This window comes from Epinephelus lanceolatus, chromosome 21, assembly GCF_041903045.1.
Source record: "Epinephelus lanceolatus isolate andai-2023 chromosome 21, ASM4190304v1, whole genome shotgun sequence".
Lineage (NCBI taxonomy): Eukaryota > Metazoa > Chordata > Actinopteri > Perciformes > Serranidae > Epinephelus > Epinephelus lanceolatus.
The window spans coordinates 16,899,011-16,915,115 of record NC_135754.1 but is presented as its reverse complement, the minus strand read 5'-3'; the positions used below and the strand labels follow the sequence as shown (position 1 = coordinate 16,915,115).

The 16,105-nt window shown below is 39.5% G+C and overlaps 3 protein-coding genes across 3 annotated transcripts; 2 read left to right on the top strand and 1 right to left on the bottom strand.

The window, feature by feature from the left end:
• Positions 1-175: 175 nt before the first annotated feature.
• Positions 176-3,486, bottom strand: gnptg (N-acetylglucosamine-1-phosphate transferase subunit gamma). Its single transcript, XM_033611950.2, has 11 exons — positions 3,336-3,486; positions 3,165-3,219; positions 3,013-3,080; positions 2,808-2,862; positions 2,575-2,658; positions 2,367-2,460; positions 1,322-1,436; positions 1,147-1,229; positions 860-988; positions 664-745; positions 176-570 (listed from the first exon to the last, which is right to left on the bottom strand). Exons 1-11 carry the CDS (start codon positions 3,400-3,402, stop codon positions 491-493), a joined length of 912 nt encoding a protein of 303 aa, XP_033467841.1. The 5' UTR covers positions 3,403-3,486; the 3' UTR covers positions 176-490.
• Positions 3,487-3,685: 199 nt separating this feature from the next.
• Positions 3,686-7,012, top strand: tsr3 (TSR3 ribosome maturation factor). Its single transcript, XM_033610959.2, has 6 exons — positions 3,686-3,946; positions 4,430-4,640; positions 5,025-5,218; positions 5,331-5,498; positions 6,279-6,333; positions 6,632-7,012. Exons 1-6 carry the CDS (start codon positions 3,826-3,828, stop codon positions 6,789-6,791), a joined length of 909 nt encoding a protein of 302 aa, XP_033466850.2. The 5' UTR covers positions 3,686-3,825; the 3' UTR covers positions 6,792-7,012.
• Positions 7,013-7,320: 308 nt separating this feature from the next.
• On the top strand, positions 7,321-16,014 carry pdpk1b (3-phosphoinositide dependent protein kinase 1b). Its single transcript, XM_033611974.2, has 14 exons — positions 7,321-7,476; positions 9,609-9,899; positions 10,115-10,157; positions 10,275-10,412; positions 10,534-10,678; positions 10,780-10,877; positions 11,015-11,090; positions 11,204-11,272; positions 11,458-11,554; positions 11,728-11,901; positions 12,000-12,217; positions 12,433-12,490; positions 13,402-13,554; positions 13,656-16,014. The coding sequence occupies exons 1-14, from the start codon at positions 7,453-7,455 to the stop codon at positions 13,767-13,769; spliced, it is 1,698 nt and encodes a 565-aa protein (XP_033467865.1). The 5' UTR covers positions 7,321-7,452; the 3' UTR covers positions 13,770-16,014.
• Positions 16,015-16,105: the final 91 nt, after the last annotated feature.

Sequence of the window (16,105 nt, the reverse complement as noted above, 5' to 3'; positions counted from 1 at the left end):
AACAAAAAATCCAGTCATACTGTTGTACATGTTTGCTGATAGTGTCTGCAACTAGGCACAAGTCCACCAACCAAACACAAAACAGAGCACAAATCATCTCTAGTAGAAGATTTTTTTGAGAGACTGTAGACCTGCTGAAGACTCAAATGTTGACATGGAAAAATGTATCTTGGTACTCCTCTCAAAACTTTATTTAAAAAAAAAAGCATATTTCTCAATATGGTTGCATGTTTACATTTGATTCATTTACAAGACTCAGAAAAAGTCCTTGAGAGAGCCAGCTGAGTGTTGGAACTCCTCTGAAAAAATGGTTCACGACATTCCGACAAGTTTGTAATCCACAAATGAGTTCAGTTTTTTTCAGTGTTTAAATTAACTTTTAGTGCCATCACTAGTGACAGCAATATTGTCCAGTGAGTGTCTGTGTCGCTCACATTGCCCAACAAAATCTTCAAATCCACTGTCGAGTGTGACTTGCTGTGGAAGGCATTCACTGCAGATCAATCAGGCCGTTATCTCCCCGTAGGTGTTTACTCTTAGCCGTCGTACTCACTGCGCCTTTTGATTTATCTGTGACACATAGCAAAGATATTTCACAAAATAATGTTAGCAACACTGTATAACTTGTCAATGAGTGAAGACAGTGTAGTTGAGTTCACTTACTTTGCTGTGAATCAAAGGAAATATTGTGTTGCGTGAGGAGAGCACGCAGTCTCTCAATTTCTTCCCTCTGTTTTTGGAAATCCTGTATGAACATATTTATAAGAGCATACAAAGTTTCCGTCACGCATTTTAAGCAGTATTGTGCTTATACATTTTTTGTTGGCTATTATTTGGAAGAGCACATAAATGTACACACCTCTGTACATTTCTGTAAAGAGTTGTGTGTTCCCGAATCAGCTGCAACCTCTGGCGGCTTTATCTTGACTTTTTGGCTCTTTAGGAAACCAGCATCCTCAAAAATATCCCTCAAAAGATTGTTGTATCCCTGCAGCAAACATACAGTGTGTGTTAGTGGCAAGGCCGTGAGCTAATAATGACTGAAACTGGAATAAAACTCTTTAATTTTCATTGTAAATCACTGGGAACCTTAAGTACACCAGTACATTTCATCAGCTTGCAGTGATCAGCCAAACTGGTCTTTACCTGCTCAGTTATAAGACCTTCATAGCGAGCCTGCTCAGCTTCGTCCCATTCCTTTTGGAGCTTATCACTCAGTGTCGGGTACACTTTAAAAGAGCACACAAGTGATAAGACATCACTGTTAACACTGACTGACCCCATGGCCGTATTGCTCTACAAGATGGATCTTTTGTCTTACCTAAAAGGGAATGTGGATGGCAAACAAGCGGGGTCTCGAAGGTCAGCGAGTACACACAGGTACTGGGCTCTGAGACTTGAGCAAGTTTGCTGCTTGGACTGCAGACAAAAATCACCTGCAGAAACGTCAAAATAAACAAGTTAGCTAAGTTTCAAGTGTTTATATTGTTGATTTAATCCTGACCGTGATTTTGAGTTGATGGTCTGATGTGGCTCTGGGGTCAAAAACTATTCAAAACTCTCTTAGAGCATCAAATGATATATTTGGTCTAGACTTGTAGGTAAATATTAACTGATGAATTTGATGTTTAGGGTTTTCTTCATGGTCTTCTGGTGTTACTTAATTGGTCTCATATTAAAGAAGAAATGCAGACATTGAAAGGGGGAGATCATTAAGTCTGTTAAATGACTACCAGAAAGAGTTTAAGGGGACAGTTCACCTTGAAATCAAAATACATATTTTTCCCTCATCTGTAGTGCTGTTTAGCAATCTAGATTGTGTGGGTATGAGTTGCAGAGTGTTGAACATATCAGTCATAGAGATGTCTGCCTTCTCTCAAATATAATAGAACTAGATGACACTCAGCTTGTGGTGATCAAAGTGCCAAAAAATACAGTTGAAAAACTCAACAGCAATGACTTTGCAGAAATCATTGCACCTTGTTTTTAATAGTTTCCTCTAGGAACTATTTTCTTCCTACCGAACTGCACTCGCCAACTGCATCACCATGCAGCAGGAAGTATGCATCAACTGGACAAGAGGCTTGTGACATCGTAGGATAAAAACATTAATGGCCTCCTCCTCAGCTGAGCTGTAAACATGCACACTTCCTCTTATGTGGTGATGCAGTTGATGGGTGTAGTTTGATAACAAGAAAATAGTTCCTACATGAAACTGCTCACAACAACATCTGTGGATTATCTTCATGTGGGAACTATTTTCTTGTTACCAAACTACAAGAGGAAAGGTAAGAGAGGTAAGAGGAAAAATTTGTTCCCATTTGTTCAGGATGAACTACCCTTTTCACAATTAAAACCCCACTAACCTTTGTCTCCCTGTTTCTCGTTCCACAAGCATCCCCGTCTCTCATCCACATGCCCGTGAAAGTGTTGTTTGCTATTTCCCACTCCTGCCAGATCCTGTTAGGGACATGCAAAAGGCTACTATTACAATCAACCCACAGCTTTTTGGCAGTCGTTCACATATTGATATTTGCAATAAAGGTAATGTGAGGTGAGGTTACTGCATCTTACCCCAGTATCCCACTGTAGGCGTTCCATCTAAAAGACTGCTCGTGTTGGGTGATGTTGTGAAATGGACAGAATTCATATTTATACCTGCAAAATAACCAGGCACACAAATGCCCTGTTATGTTTTCCCAGATGTAACATGACTGCATCAAACAATCAGCATCCAAAGCAGATCATTTACGAGAGCCAGCAGAAATGGGGATCATATGTGAGCATGATATGTGTAAAAAACTTACGTTGACTCTGTGAGACTGAAGCACTTTCCAGCAAGCCGATGAAAATGTGCAGGGCCTTGAGAAGACATTGGTGTTATCATGATAAATCAATTCAATGCTTGAGCTGATCAACTTAAAATCCCACTCAGTATCTACTAGTTAACCATTTCCTTTAAAACACAGGATCAGATCAAATGTAGGTTTTAATTGGTGACAAACAATTTACCAGATACTGGAGTTGGGGTCACTTTAGGCTGTAGTCTGCTTCCCTGAGACAGAAAAGGATTGTTTAACCTAAACAGAGACAGAAAATCAGTCAGTAAGGGGCTAATATCAGCAAGAAGCACATTGTGACAGATATGTCTCTGCTAAACGTACCCAAATGTGTTTGGCTCCTCGACTATCTTCATTTTACCGGCGAACCCATGGTTTACTGTGCAAAGAACAGTCGACATCAGCCTCAACTCATACAACCATACGTACCCATATTTGTGGCGCATTTGGTTTAGTTTACACAAGACATATCAAACTGAGAATATAAGTACTTACTGAAAAGAGACACGCAGACCATCCACAACCTTAACACATGATGTATTCCGTTACAAAAACACTGCATGGCTGATTTTTCAATGATTAAAACGTCCTCTCGGTTTGTCTTCTGGATACATTTCCTGCTTTGGTAGCCGTTCGTCAGATGACAGGGCACGTGATCAAAATAAAATATGGGCATGCGCTGTATATCGGGCTACGACGTGCTTTCCACGATACGAAGTGGCTAATGCTAACGAAACTTTATTTTTAATGGTGTTAAAATAAGTGCGTGATAAACGGAGACTAGTGACAGTTGTGTTGTGGTTATCGTTTTGAATCCATACATGGTGTACACGTCGATAAAATACGAAACGTTTGCTATTTGTAAGATAAATACTGGTGTCAGTGGGATAGCTAGCTAGCTAGTGTCAGAGTAAACAGACGCTGGTTAGTTTTAATGCAGGTTGTGCTCTGACAGTAGCTAACTTAGCTGTCCGCTGTTTGCAACATGGGACGAAAGAAACAGGGTAAATTTGTGCGCCCTGACAACAAGAGCAAAGACAAGAGACATAAAATGAAGGGGAAATCATTAGAGGCCTTTACAGAAGAAATGCACACTGCTTTTGAAGGTAATATATTGACTCTATCACATAAAAATATGTGTGTAAGTGTGTTGTGCTTGCCTCATAATTCACATGTGGAGTGAAAGATCATGATTTAACAAGGTGCAATAGTTATCCTGTCTCTATGATGAAGTAAATATTAAAGGAATGACAAATGTACCAAGGTATCTGAAAAAGAAGCATAGGACATCACTGTATTTCAGTACAGGGCCACAAGGCCTTGATGCACTACTTCAAAGGTTATCATTTCATGATTAAAACAATGGTTACTATTCATGTTCTTTGCAAAGTGCTGATTTAAAATATGACACCACCTCTGTTGACTTATGCCATATTAATATATAGTAAGTAATTAGTAAATAAGTGGTTGCACATTGATGGAAAAGGTCTAAAAATACAAACCCTGAAAGTGTTTGTGTCTTGTGTTTGAGCAAGAGTGCTCACACTGGCAGCATACTGTACACCTTGTCCTCTGTCACTGTGTTTCAGCAAGTCTTCATGTAGAGGAGGGAGCAGAGGCCCCACAGGTGAAACTGCCTTGTCCACTTGCCATGTGGGAGTTGGGTCACTGTGATCCAAAACGCTGTACTGGCAGAAAGTTGGTGCGCAAGGGCTTTGTACGCAACCTGCGCCTCAATCAGAGATTTAGTGGACTCATACTGAGTCCCATGGGCACGAAGTATGTGACCCCAGCAGACAGGTACAGTTTAAAAAAATATTATTATAATACATCATGATGATTAATAACACAAGCCATAACATGCCACATGTAACAGTTAATCTAGTCATCTCTTTCCTCAGATTGATCAGTTTATAATTCAGTCTATAAAGTTTGATCTTAAGATGTTTTATATTTAATCAGTAGCCAAAAAAGAGCATATTTCATGATGAAAATTAAAACAAATATTTACATTTTTTTTTATAGCAAACTAAAATGTGTCATTGATCGTCAAGATTATATTGCTTTAACACCATAACAAATGTTTTTTTTAGTCTAAATTTTTTATTAAAACTCTCTTATTGTGATCAAATGATAATCAGAGTGTTTGTCTTAAAACTGTTTTGTATGGACTTTTATGCACAGAGAGATTGTGGCTCAAAATGGAGTAGCGGTAATCGATTGTTCTTGGGCTAAACTGGAGGAGACTCCCTTCAGTAAAATGGTCGGAACTCATCCCAGATTGCTGCCGTATCTTGTAGCTGCAAACCCCGTCAACTACGGCAAGCCATGCAAGTTATCTTGTGTTGAAGCTTTTGCTGCCACATTCTGCATAGTTGGTAAGGATTTCTTTGTAGTTATTCAGGAACTATGTACTGTATTGTCTTCCTCACTGCTTATTGTATCATGTTACAGCAGTGAAACTCTAACATACTGTATCTAATTTTGCAGGTTTTGAAGAACTAGCAGAGCTCTTGTTGAAAAAGTTTAAGTGGGGGAAAGGGTTCCTGGATCTCAATAAAGATCTGCTGGACCGCTATGCTGCATGCCAGTCAGAGGAAGAGCTGCTCACTGTAGAGAAGGAGTTTCTCACATCGAAACCAGAGGAGGAGGAGTTTGGTAAAAATGGGGGAGAAAGAAATAAACTGGGGTCACATTCAGTGTTTTCCATACATAATTGTGTAGCAGAGGTGGATAGAGTCATTTGGGTTTTAGCCCCACATCTGTCCTTATTTTTATTTTATTTTTGTCTTGGTTTGGCTTCATGTACAACTTTAAGGAGCCTTAAAATAGTTCCTATCTATTAAACATTATCACGAGTAAAACTTTCCTTCAAAATGGCAGACACACTAGTAACTGCATCTTAGACTAAAATATTTTTCATCCTATTTCATACTTGCCCCAACACGGGTTGTAGTTAGGGTTTTTTTCCCTCTGTGGTGACTCACCGCTGCTGAATTATTATTGGGGAAACACTGATCTCATGCAAACACTTGTGATGTGAAAATTGTTTTAAAAAAGTTCTTAAAGGCTTTAAGCTTTACAAATTACTCATGATATATGATAATATAATTCATCAAAAAAATCAACAACACTTTAAGTTGTGATATCTGGCCCATAATTTTAGGCAGCTTTCTCCAAATTAAAAGTAAATATGTCCTACATGGTGTCTTAGACTGATGATCAATAATTAGATAATATAATTTGCTGTTTTGCTTTACTTTGTTGATTTGGTCATGATCAATCTGAATTGCTGAACAAGTCAGAGATGTGGGCAGTGGTTCAGAAGTCTGGAACCAGGCTAATTGTTTCCAGCATGTCTGGAAAATTGCCCCTTACACAGAGAAGGATGCATTTTGTTGCAGACTTATGACCTGCAATCATCTATCTTATTCACAGATCCATTTGATGTTAACTCAGGAGTAGAATATAGGAATCTCAACAGACGTCTGTGGTAAGCATTTATTATGTCAGCATTAATTTATAACCTGTATATAAAAATGAGATAATCCGTCAGATGCACTGTTTGTTTGCAAATTAATTTTCCTGCTGCCAGTTTTAATCAGACCTTTTTTTTTTTTTTTTAAGTACTATGTCTCTTTATAAAACTTTTAAACCTGCAACGAAAGTAATCTACCGTCACCTGAAATTCAAAAATCAATAAGCCAGTATTTTTAAAACCATATGTGTACATTCCCAGTCTGATTTCCAACTTTCTACTAAGTTCTTCAAACTGTAATTTCTGTATTCAGTGCACCTGAAGATGATGACTCCAGTGAGGATACAGACGCCTCAGAGGATGACGAAGATGAAGCAGACGATGAGAAAACAGAAATCAACAATGAGTCAAGAACAGTCTCAGATCATCAGGATGGAAAGGAAGAGGCTGAATCATCAAATAAAGCATGTTAGCTGTGGATTTTTATTATTAGATTTTCTGCAAGGACTGGCAAAACCTTTTCAACACTCATCACTGATACATAGTCTGAGGGCTATTTTGGGTTATCCTGTTTTATAAAAGTGGAAAAAAGAAAAGGAGAGAAAGAAAAATATAAAGTAAATTGTATGTTTATTTTTATGTAAACTGAATAAATTGTTTAAAAAAAATCAACTTTTATTCAATTTAAAGTTCATACTGGATTACGTGGTGGTCAATGTTTCAGTTGAATACACATGGTTTGATGGATAAACGCAGACTTGTGGGCTTCTACACAAAAGTTGAAGCAGCTTGAGGAGCTAAAATGCTATAAAGGACCTGTAACTTGGATAAACTTCGCTACAATGCATTGTTAGTCTAAAACAGACTGGCCCAAAGATGGTTTGTAGGCCACGTTTACTGTGGTATTTGAATATCAACAACTGCTGCCTTCTGACTCAATCCCTATCAGTAAGATGAAGTTCAGTAGGTTGTAAATGTGGCGAGGGGGGCGGACACAGCGGGACTCTCCTCTGCTGTCCTGCGGTAACATTGTTGTGGAACGACGTCACAGCTCGAAAATGAAGGCGCAGAGGCAGCCATTACTGGAGCTTCTCTAATTATTTTATTCCAAATAAATACTCGTGGAAAACTCCCATGGCAAGAGCGACAAGTCAGCTGGTAAGTGTTGCAACTTTAACACGAATAACAGTTCGAAGCCGGTCCTCAAAATGTACAGTGTGGCGGCTGTTTGACAACAAATAGTTACGTCGGGCCTTCATTTGAAGAGCGGTGCTAGCCGCAAAAGATCGTTTAACGTTACGACTCACTAGCAGCGTTAGCTCGCTAATGTGGGCTAACACAACACCTACTGTTTGCTACGTTAATCAGGGTTGTCCAACATCTGGCTTAATTCACAATTAAAGCTTCTTCGATTTATTCGGCGTTGGTGTAGCATTTACCAACGCTTGTTGTTAGTTTTATAGGATGTATGGCCGTTCCCCCTTGGTCACTAGCGTTATCTGTTGGCTGACGTTAGCTAAACATGTTCGCGCTTTCGAACGATGCTCCAGCTTACTAGCAAGCTAACGTTAGCTTCGTTGCGTTCCACCTTTGGTTACAAGATAGCTTTTTAAGGTTAACGTTTTGTAGATCGACTGTCAACTCATTACCTTTCAAATTTCAATATTAGTATCGACACACTAACTTTGAACATCACCGAGTAGCGTTATGCGAAAATGATACACGGATTTGAAGTTACTTGTGTTACCTGGCTTGCTAACGTTAGCTAATTGACTGGCTGTTAGCGTTAAGTTTATAACTCGCTGTCAGTGATGGCCGGCATTATTTGACAAGGCAGCAGGAGCTAACGTTAGCTTGCTAGCAGGCGTTAGTTAGCAAAGAAAGTTGACACAGGCCGGTTTGTTACACGAGTACTCAGGCTTAGAAAGCGTCAGCTAACGATAACCTGTCAACCATTACATGGTTGACTAGTAGTAATGGGTCGGTAGATAGTTATATGACCAGTTGGCAACCATACAGTCAAGTCCGGATAAGGCAGCTAAATGGCCACACCTTGGTTTGAATGAGAAGAAGCTAGGCCAACTGTACTAACTGAGTTGTTAAGCTGAACAACATCAGCACAGAGTGTTACAGTAGTTCAGTAAGTTAAAAATAACTAACATAGGTACAGGCATCCAAGAGTTTGTTGTAAAGCACAGCCGGTCGCTGTATGTTATCTTTGAGTCTTCAACAATCATTTGGTGGGTTTCTTGTCAGTGTTTGTTTGCGTTCGCTGCCATGTCAGTTTTATCATGGGCATACACATTTGATGTGTTCCGTGCAGTTGTTGTGGTCGTAAGTACAGCTGTCACATGAAAGCAATAACTTTGATATGGTTTTTACAACTTTTAGTGGAGGGTGGGACCACCAGGCTTAGAAGCGGTGTCTCCAGTAGTCCTTGCATGTCCTTATCAATTTTAGACTTTGCTTCTTAAGTGGTCTCACTTGAAATTGTATATTTAAGTCAGAACATCCTACCACGAATGTTAGGTGCACTAAATATAAAATAGCAACCTTGGAAAGTGGGTTTGTAGTATATGATCTATATCTTCTAAGTTCTGTCTTTTCTAGTGTGACACACATTACACATACACATTTGCTGGACTAGGTTGGATGCTCGTTTTGTCGGACATTATATTGTTTTAATTGTACAGTCTGTCGTCCAGAAATACAATAAATAGTTTTTATTAACTTGAGCTGGTAAACTTATCTTTTTGCAAATTGTTTTTTACTACTGTTTGATCCTATAAGGGGGTTTCAAAAAATGAATTATAATGCAAGCAACTGTAAAATCTGTTTGTTCACAGAATTATGGGGAAATGCTTTAACATCCATTTTAAACAACAGCTTAAAGCGCTGAACAGCTAAATGTGTCCTTTTCCATAAACGGATGTTCTTTATGTAAATTAATATCGGAGGAAGTTCTCACTGTTGTTGTTGTCGTCATTATATTGTAATGATTTATTCCCAGCATTTATAGTTGCAAGATATCGTTGGCCTAAACTTGCTAGCATACTGATTGTTAGTCACAATGAAGGGATGATTCATGCATTTTCAGTAATAGTTTTTGGGTGCAATAAAAGGTCCATTTTGACAGTTTGAGTTTAAGTCTCCCATATTTCTTAAGAGAAGATGCACTATTTGATGGAGATGGCTTTTTTTTTTTTTTTTTTTTTTTTTTTTTAAGCAAGAACTACAACTGCATCACCCTGCTGACTGATATATTCTCAATGTTCCCTCTCCTGTTTCAGTATGATGTTGTGCCCATTCAGCCCAGCGTTGTCATCTGTTCCTGCTCGCATCCATCAATGGTAAGAAACCACCCTGACTCCTGCTCGCCACTTGCTATCCCAGGCGCAAGCAGTAGCCACTGTCCCAGCATGGAGGGCTCAGCCTCAGAAGCCCGTGCTGCAGGAGGGTCTGCCAACAGCCAGGGCTCAGACCTCCGCACACAGCCGGCTGTCCAGGCCCCTCAGCCGCGCAAAAAGAAGGCAGAGGACTTCAAATTTGGCAAGATACTGGGAGAGGGCTCCTTCTCGACGGTATGTAACTTGCATTCCACTTAGCTTTTGAATTATACCTGGGTCGATGTTGCTACATGCTAGCATTCTTTTGATTAATGTACTTGGATGAGTCATCCTCAGTTCATTTGAGAGGAATTGACAAAACAGGCCCTAAGAGTTACAAGATTTTCTTACAAGCCTGACAAGAAACTAACATGCTTTGTAATGTTTTTTTCTTGTTCTTTTATCCTAAGGTTGTCCTGGCAAGAGAGCAGGTAACATCGAAAGAATATGCAAGTAAGTAATAATGCACCAACCTTTGGTGAATGACGTGAATTACACTTTTATCAAGATGGAAAAGTTGCTTGGTGTGTTTTTCTGTTATATCCTGAACTTTTTCTTTCTGTCCTCCAGTTAAGATTTTAGAGAAGCGCCATATTATGAAGGAGAACAAAACCCAGTACGTGAAAAGAGAAAGGGATTTGATGTCAAATCTAGATCACCCATTCTTCGTCAAGCTCTACTTCACATTTCAAGATGATGAGAAGTTGTGTATCCTTTTAAGAATTTGTCAATGCATGTGGTTATTAACAATTTACCTTTTTTTTGTTGTTTTATGTAAGAAATAATTGATTTCTAATAATCAAAGTGGACCTTAACTAGCCTTTCTTAGATTTTGGTCTCAGCTACGCAAAGAATGGAGAGCTCCTGAAATACATTCGCAAAATTGGTTCATTTGATGAGACCTGTACTAGATTCTACTCAGCTGAAATAGTTTGTGCTCTAGAATACTTACACAATAAGGGGATAATACACAGGTGAGACGTTCTGTTTGTTTTATCCTTTCTCACTTTTTTTGTTATATAATTTCCGACCCTGTTAAGTATTTGTTTTCCCCACACGATATGTGTCATTTCAGAGATCTGAAACCAGAAAATATTCTTCTGAGTGAAGACATGCACATCCAGATAACAGATTTTGGGACAGCAAAACAGTTATCATCAGACAGTAAACAAGGTATAACCACAATCCTGATTTTACTTGTACTTATCAGCATGAAGTTTAACAATTGTAATAATGACATAAAAGATGTGTTTTACTCTCTTTGTATGGTTATTCGTGTGTTTTAACCATGTATTTGCATCGATTGGCAGCGAGAGCAAACTCCTTTGTTGGAACAGCACAGTACGTGTCTCCAGAGCTGCTAACAGAGAAATCAGCCTGCAAGAGGTATGAGGTCACTATGCAACTCATACACATGCTAATCATTTTCGTTTTTCCATGTTAATCAGATACAAGTGGCATCACGTTCATAATTTGTCTGCTCTCTTTCTCTTTTGTAGCTCTGACCTCTGGGCCTTGGGATGTATTATCTATCAGCTGGTGGCTGGTTTACCACCGTTCAGAGCTGGGTAAGTACCAAGGGGATGTTGTTGTCACAGCATAATTAATTGTGATCATTCCGCACTTCAGTGATGGCTGATCATGTTGTATTTTTACTATTAGGGTTTACTGTTAAATATTAGTTTAAGAGCAATAACCTTTTCTTAATAGTCTCTTGTTTTGTTCTTTCCTTCTTGTGCTTCGTTTGTTGTAGAAATGAGTACCTAATATTCCAGAAGATAATAAAGCTGGAGTATGAATTCCCAGAGAAATTCTTCCCCAAAGCCAAGGATCTTGTCAAACAGCTTTTGGTAGGTCATAGAGAACCATGATTAATTTATGTAAGATACAATAAAATGTCACTAGTATCTGTGGGGACAATAATTTTATATATATGCTGGTCAGCTGGTGTTGGTTACTTACAGGGTAGTGCTTTTCTAGTGAACAGAAACACATGTTGCATCTGTCTCTGCTTTTCCCTCAGTCACTGGACCCTTCCAAGCGGATTGGGTGTGAAGAGATGGGAGGGTACGACCCTTTGAGGCGGCACCCCTTCTTTGACACCATCTCCTGGAGTGACCTACACCTACAGACACCCCCCAAGCTCACCCCCTACCTTCCAGCCATGTCTGAGGATGATGAGGACTGCTATGGAAACGTAAGATATTTTATCACGGTCAAAAAGTCAAAACCCTGAACAAACCACAAATCTCCAGCCGAACATCACAATACCATTTGTCTGATTTCCGATCTCAGTACGACGACCTCCTGAGCCAGTTCAGCAACATGCAGGTGGCCCAGTCCAGCTCATCACACTCCCTGTCGCCACATGAATCCACGCCCCCGCAGAGGTCCAGCAGCAACATTGAGCAGTACATCCACGACTTGGACAATAACTCTTTTGAGCTGGACCTGCAGTTCACTGAAGAGGAGAAGCAGCTATTGCTGGACAAACAGACCACTGGAAACCCCTGGTAAAGCCCGTCCAGTGTTTAAACCTTGTCAGCCTGTTAATACCTGCTGCTCATTGTTTTATTTAAACCCAAATCACTCTAGGATTAAAGTGTTGTTAATGTCTAAGAAATGTGGAATGAAGCTGGATTATAATGTTAATTTGTTGAGGGGAAAAAATGAATGTTTGCGTGAAACAGGGTCGGAGTCCGTAATCTGCTGTTGCTTATTTACACAGGCACCAGTTTGTGGAGAATAACCTGATCCTGAAGATGGGCCCAGTGGATAAACGAAAGGTGTGTGTGAATTCTAGGCCGTACAATTGAGGTTTTTATGTTACTTATATTTATTGTTGTGTATTTATTCTATAATTAAAATTATTATTATTTATAATTTTAAGTCAAGCCTTCTCATAGGTGAAGACAGGGTTCTCACAGTCATGGGAAACCTGGAAAAGCCATGGAATTTCACAAATCTCGTTTTCCAGATGTGGGAAAATCTTGTTTTGGAAAAGTCATCCAGTGTTGTTTAGTACAGTGAAATCAATTGTTACAATAATCTTCCGTGGCTAACTTTCTGCGTAATGTAACATGACAGCAAATTTATTTTCTGTCGATGCTGACGTAGTGGAGCTCTGAAATGCAACCATCATGTACATTTCATCATTCTCTTCCTGCGCTCTGTCTCTTCCTACATGTGTGCCAGCTAGCTGTGCAATTATGTTTGAATAGAGTTTGCATCGCATATTTTTGAATAAGAGAAAAATAATGTTGAGACAGCGTGATTTCACATGTAGGATCATGAATCCACACTTGTGCCCCCACTGCTATTTTATATAATACTGCATTTTTAAGATGGGGCAATATTTGTGCCATACATTGTGAACAATCGTGGAAATTTTATTAGGAGTCCTTAAAAAAGTCATGTAAAAGTTTAAAGGTTTGTCCATGAAAATGTGTGGGAACCCTGTGAAGAGTTTTCTGCCAGCTTGACAATACAGTGACTGTGTTTTGTGGTAAAATTTCAACAGGTTTTCTAGTTAAGTTTGGCTCAGTATAAATGAAGTCACTTCCCATTGTACATCTCTGACTGTTAGCATAGAGGAAGGAAAGGGGAATTCCCTGCTGTGCTGAGGGAAGTCTCATCAGCCTCACAGCCCCCTCTGTTGGTGAACTAATGTCCTGAGACGTGTGGCATTCCATTGCAGGGTCTGTTTGCTAGACGGAGACAGCTGCTTCTCACTGAAGGACCACACCTGTACTACGTGGATCCTGTAAACAAGGTCCTGAAAGGGGAGATTCCTTGGTCCCTAGAGCTACGCCCCGAGGCCAAGAACTTCAAAACCTTCTTTGTTCATACGGTACATGACTATTTGTTTCTAGTGACTACTTGTTCACTGATTAGAATTTCTCCTCATGTGTGGTTGGCGTTTTAATTATTATATTTTTCTCTCCTGTGCAGCCTAACCGAACATACTATTTGATGGACCCCAGCGGAAATGCTGACAGATGGTGCAAGAAGATCCAGGAAGTATGGAGAAAGATCTATCAAAAGCACCAAAACCCTGGCCTATAGGAGCACAGTTCCTCCTGTGGCCACTCCTCTTTAGCTCTGAGGCCAATCACTGAGCAGAGTAACACCCTCTTTAGTGCCCTTCATCACCGCAATGTAAACAAACTCTTAGAGACGCTGGCATCTAGACCTTGTTTGTTTTCCTGAGTAGAACCATGGGAAAAATACAACTTTGGATTCAGGGTTGCTTTGCTTGTTCTTTGTGCTCTCTGTGAGGCTTCTATTGCATTTTTTCCATGTATGGATGATAAGACTGCCACCATGCACATCTGCTTTTTGTACATTCTGCAAAGGGGGGGGGAAGAGAAGGGCAAGCTTGTCCTGTAGAGTGACACGAGCTTGGGTACCGCTAGGACTATCTCAAATGCAAGGACTGGTTTCCTGCTTCAATGATAGCATAACACAAAATCTAGCTTTTGTGAACCAGAGCCTATCCTGATATCTTAATTAAACCATATCCTAATCCTACATCGTACGTGCAAGCTGTAGTCAGGCCCCACTTCTAGAGCATATACTCCATAGTTGTAACAGATACTGTAAGCTGATTCAGTCTCACATGTTTACCAAACTCAAAACCTACATATATTTTTGTCAGAGCCCAAATGTTCCCACGGTATTTGAGTTTCTTTCTTTCTTCTTCTTTATTTTTTTTTTTTAAGTCTCCTGGTACTTGCTTATTGCAGTCCAATTAAGGTCTCGATGTAACAAAGCAGAGTGCCGGTCTGCAGTGAGACATGGGTCTGAATCAGTCTCTGTATAAGTGTGAGCCTTCCATAGCCGTTACTGAGGATGTATTGCTAACAGGGGGCGGGTAAACATGCCACTAGCTTGTACTTCCTAATCATAACTTGCTTATCTTTCCTGCATGGCCAGTTTTGTAGCTCAGCCTTGTCTGCTTCTCTCTCCCAGGGCACTGGAGATATAGTTTATTCAAGTTTAAAGGTGGGTATTTTTGACTGCATTGGCAACCATAGCGAATATTATTGGATGATTTGGCTGTTCTGTACCATTCACTGGCTATTTCTTTGTGGTGTGAATTCTTCAATTTCTTTTTCGGTGGGATAGTCGGCTCATCTTCAGTACGTCCTATTGAAAACTAAATCTTATGTGCTGACCACCCCCATGCTGAACGGAAAAACCTTCATCAACAGTGATACATACACATACTATCATTCTCCGAAGCAATCACAGTAAAGCTGTTGTCCCCTGGACAAGATGGCAGAACTGCCTCATCGGGCTCATTTGCCCGTCTTTTTTTGTTTTGTTTTGTTTTTATTCTGACGTTTGGCCCAATAGAAATTAAAGCGATTGATTTAACTTGTGCTCTTGTTTTAGCAATATGTATTATCATAATGCTTTTAATTTTTGACATATTACCTTAAGGTCCTTTCCAAAGGTCCTCTTCCTTCAGCTGAGTCTGTGTGTGCAGTGTGTGACTGGAGTATAGGTGAATAGGACCCTCTGGCCCTGGGGCCCGGGGCTCGATGTGGTTGGATGTCAGTTAAAAAGATATCTATCTGATCCAAATAACCGATGAAATTGCTGTATCTGTCTATAAAGTTGAGGAAAGCACTAGAGAAGTGTTTCCCTCTAGTTAGAAAATTGTTTGAATCAAGTCGATGGCAGTCGGTTACATTGTGTATGGAATACTCTACCTGGCTTGTAACTGACTAGAACTGTGATGTACAGATGATGTATTATTAAAATCTGAAGCAAGTAATGCAATGATATTAGGATACAGTTTTTGTATTTTTATTCTTGTATAAGGTTATTTGATGGCTATTGTTTAGCCTCTAGTTCATTCTGTGTTATTTAAATTCTAATATATGAATCATATTTGGATTTGAAGTCATGTTCAGGGGCCATGTTGTGTATGTATTGAGATGTAAAGCCTTTGAATGTGAATAATTATTGTAAACTATAATATTTTACAGCTTTTTTCTTACTATATCATACATTTTCTATTTGCTCAGTGATTTAATCATATTCTGATAATTTAATGAATCTGTTCATTCTCTCTCTGATTATTTGTGCGCTAGGTCAGTAGATGTTGAATGATGAATTTTCCACTTAATGCTTGGTAGTCCAGTAATTAAAGCATGTAGGGATTTAGGCATACAAATAAAGCCATGTGTCCTGTCTTCTGTTAACAACCACAGTCATGACACGGTGAAAGCAAGCAGCATTCAGTGGCAATGGCATCTCACATTTTTTTGCAGCATGTAAATAAAGTACCGGCCCATGATCAGTGTTTTGTGTCGTGCAAATTAATTTACACTGCATTGCAAACACAACAGGAGAAGTTTTAGAGACACTTTCTATGTTGCAATCAAAAAATA

Coding starts and splice junctions, on each gene's coding strand:
- gnptg (XM_033611950.2), bottom strand. CDS start 3,402: ATGCAGTGTTTTTGTAACGGAATACATCATGTGTTAAGGTTGTGGATG. Junction 3,220..3,335: donor GGTCTGCGTGTCTCTTTTCA/GTAAGTACTTAT, acceptor TTCTTTGCACAG/TAAACCATGGGTTCGCCGGT. Junction 746..859: donor CTTTACAGAAATGTACAGAG/GTGTGTACATTT, acceptor ATGTTCATACAG/GATTTCCAAAAACAGAGGGA.
- pdpk1b (XM_033611974.2), top strand. CDS start 7,453: ATGGCAAGAGCGACAAGTCAGCTG. Junction 11,555..11,727: donor ATCTTGTCAAACAGCTTTTG/GTAGGTCATAGA, acceptor CTTTTCCCTCAG/TCACTGGACCCTTCCAAGCG. Junction 12,218..12,432: donor CAGACCACTGGAAACCCCTG/GTAAAGCCCGTC, acceptor TTATTTACACAG/GCACCAGTTTGTGGAGAATA.
- tsr3 (XM_033610959.2), top strand. CDS start 3,826: ATGGGACGAAAGAAACAGGGTAAATTTGTGCGCCCTGACAACAAGAGC. Junction 5,219..5,330: donor TGCCACATTCTGCATAGTTG/GTAAGGATTTCT, acceptor CTAATTTTGCAG/GTTTTGAAGAACTAGCAGAG. Junction 6,334..6,631: donor AATCTCAACAGACGTCTGTG/GTAAGCATTTAT, acceptor TTCTGTATTCAG/TGCACCTGAAGATGATGACT.